The 2,546-nt window shown below is 63.9% G+C and overlaps 1 protein-coding gene across 1 annotated transcript; it reads left to right on the top strand.

Annotated features, from left to right (window-relative positions):
• Nucleotides 1–373: 373 nt before the first annotated feature.
• NANOS1 (nanos C2HC-type zinc finger 1) lies at nucleotides 374–1,217 on the top strand. Its single transcript, XM_058029438.1, has one exon. It carries the CDS (start codon nucleotides 432–434, stop codon nucleotides 1,206–1,208), a length of 777 nt encoding a protein of 258 aa, XP_057885421.1. The 5' UTR covers nucleotides 374–431; the 3' UTR covers nucleotides 1,209–1,217.
• The last annotated feature ends 1,329 nt before the right edge of the window (nucleotides 1,218–2,546 follow it).

Here is a 2,546-nt window from a genome sequence, read left to right on the forward strand (position 1 = left end):
GCCAGTCACGATCTCCATTCCCATCCCCGGTCCCGATCTCCATCCCGGTCCCTGTCCCCGTCTCCATCCCGCGGTATCCCGGTTCCCCGATCCCCGTCCCCCCATATCCCGATCCCACAGTCCCCGTGCCCCGGTGTCCCAGTCCCGGTATCCCTATCCCGGAATCGCTGTCCCGGTCCTGTCCCCGGTCCGGCCGCACCTGCGGGACCGGAGCGCGCTCCGACCGCGGCTGAGCCACGCCCCCTCCGCCGCTCAGCCAATGAGCGCGAAGGAGCTCTGGACATCAGCCAATGGGAGCGCGGCGGCCGCGCCCCCGCCCCCTACTTGAGGCGCTCCGCGCGGCCGCGCGCTCGCAGAGGCGGCGGCGGGAGCGGGGAGCGGGAGCGGTCCCGGAGCGCACGGAGCGCCGCGCCCGAGGCGGGGCCGCTCCCATGGAGGCATTCCCGGGCACCAAGCTGGAGCAGCACCGGCACCTCCCGCCCGTGGAGTGCCTGCCGGGCGCCCGCTACGGCGGCCGGAGCCACAGCGCCTGCGGGAACGTCTTCAACTCCTGGAACGACTACCTGGGGCTGGCCACGCTCATCACCAAGGCCGTGCGGCCCGGCAAGGGCTTCGGCCCCGAGCCCCCCTCGGTGGTGGTAGCGGCCGCCGTGCCGCCGGCCGAGGAGGAGGAGGAAGAGGAGGAGGAGGAAGAAGAGGCGGCGGGGCCGTACTTCGAGGGCGCGCTGGACTTGCACGACCTGGAGCTGTGCGGGCATCACCACCATCACCACCACGGCGAGGGGCTGCTGGAGGAGCGCTTCGCCGAGTTCAGCCCCTTTCCCGGGCGCGGCGGCCCCGCCGCCGTGGTGTTCGACTGCTCGGGGGAGCACCCGGGCCGGGAGGGCTCTGCCCACGCCTGGGGCGGCGTGGTGGTGGCGGGGCGGCTGCCGGCGCACCCGCGGGCCGCCTCCCGCCTGCTCAAGCCCGAGCTGCAGGTCTGCGTCTTCTGCCGGAACAACAAGGAGGCGGTGGCCCTCTACACCACGCACATCCTCAAGGGACCCGACGGCCGCGTCCTGTGCCCGGTGCTGCGGCGCTACACCTGCCCCCTGTGCGGCGCCAGCGGCGACAATGCCCACACCATCAAGTACTGCCCCCTGTCCAAAGTGCCGGCGGCGCGGCAGCTCCGGCACGCCCGGACCGCGCTGGGCAGGAAGGGCCGCTAGCGGCCGGGACCCCCGGGGCTCGCCCCGCGCCCCCCAGCGCTGACACCGCCCCGGACCCGGCCCCGCTCCCGGCCCCGGGGCGGCCGCTGCGCGCTGGAACGCGCGGAGCCCGGCGCCGGGCACGGGCACTGCGAGGCGGAGATGCGCTGTGTTTGTTTATTGTAAGAAAAAATATATCTATATGTGATTTTTATGGAGACGGCGAGGTCTGACTGGGTGCGGTGTGCGGGGGGGGTCCGGGGTTAAACCCGCGGCCGGGGAGGTGGCGAGGTCCCGGTGCCCGTGTCGGGGGTCCCGGTGCCTGTGTCGGGGCAGCGCCGCCTTCTCCCGCCCGGCCCGAGCGCTCCGTGCGGCGGGAGAGCCGCTCTTCATTGCTAATAGCAAGGTGTTTAATTAGGGTACAACACTCCGCCTTTCAGCGCTTAAAGCAAACATCCCAGCGGTTTCCTTCGCCGGCGTTAATGCCGGTGTGCAAATCGCCATCGGAGCTGCGCTCGGTGGTTCGCAGCTGCTTCCCGGAATGGCAGCATCCCAGCGGTCAGCCTGCCTCCCGTGGGCACCGATGGCGCTGGTCCCGCTGATGCCCGTGTGGAATACGCGGCTTTAGGGGAGGTCTGAGGGGAGAAAACATCCAAGTGCGTGTTTGAAAACGTGCTGGCTCTGGGCTAGAGTGCAAACCGAGCCCGTGCTGCTGACAGAAAGGCAGAAAGAAGGGCAGTGGAACAAGCTTTGATGCAGCTGTGTTTGTGGTGGAGAATGGGGGAAACCCGATGGAACGAGACCTGCACAAATCAGAAAGCTGGGACCGTAGGAGAACGGAAGAAAGGGAGGTTGTTTGTTTTCAAGAGTTCAGAGAATGTGGCTTTAACTCCTTGCAACTAAAAGAGATCTACCCGTCTGGATAACAAATATCCTTAACTCTACGCAGACTGTTCAAAGCATAAGAATTAGGCTGAAGTCCTGGACCACTCTGGGTGATGGCAGTTCCTTGGTACTGAATATCAGCCAGGGCTATATCACTTCTAATACCCAAGTGAAAAAAGGCTTTTTTTTTTTTTTTTTTTTGATTGGTTTGTCTGATCGTTGTTTCTGTTTTGTTTTGGATGTTTTTTGTTTGTTTTTAGTTGGGACTTTTTGTTTGTTTTGTTTTGAGTTTTGGGGGTTTTTGTTTGTTTTTGGTTTTAGTTTTTTGGGGGTTTTTTTGTTACCCAGAGGCAGGACAAGGAGCAGCAGCTGTTTGGAGTTTAAGAGTACTCTGGAGCAGAGATGGGTGCTGGAGTTTTCAGGGCAGAATCACACTGCTATGCAGCAGGGAGGTGAAGAGAGGTGGGACATCAC

This window comes from Melospiza georgiana, chromosome 8 (assembly GCF_028018845.1).
Source record: "Melospiza georgiana isolate bMelGeo1 chromosome 8, bMelGeo1.pri, whole genome shotgun sequence".
Lineage (NCBI taxonomy): Eukaryota > Metazoa > Chordata > Aves > Passeriformes > Passerellidae > Melospiza > Melospiza georgiana.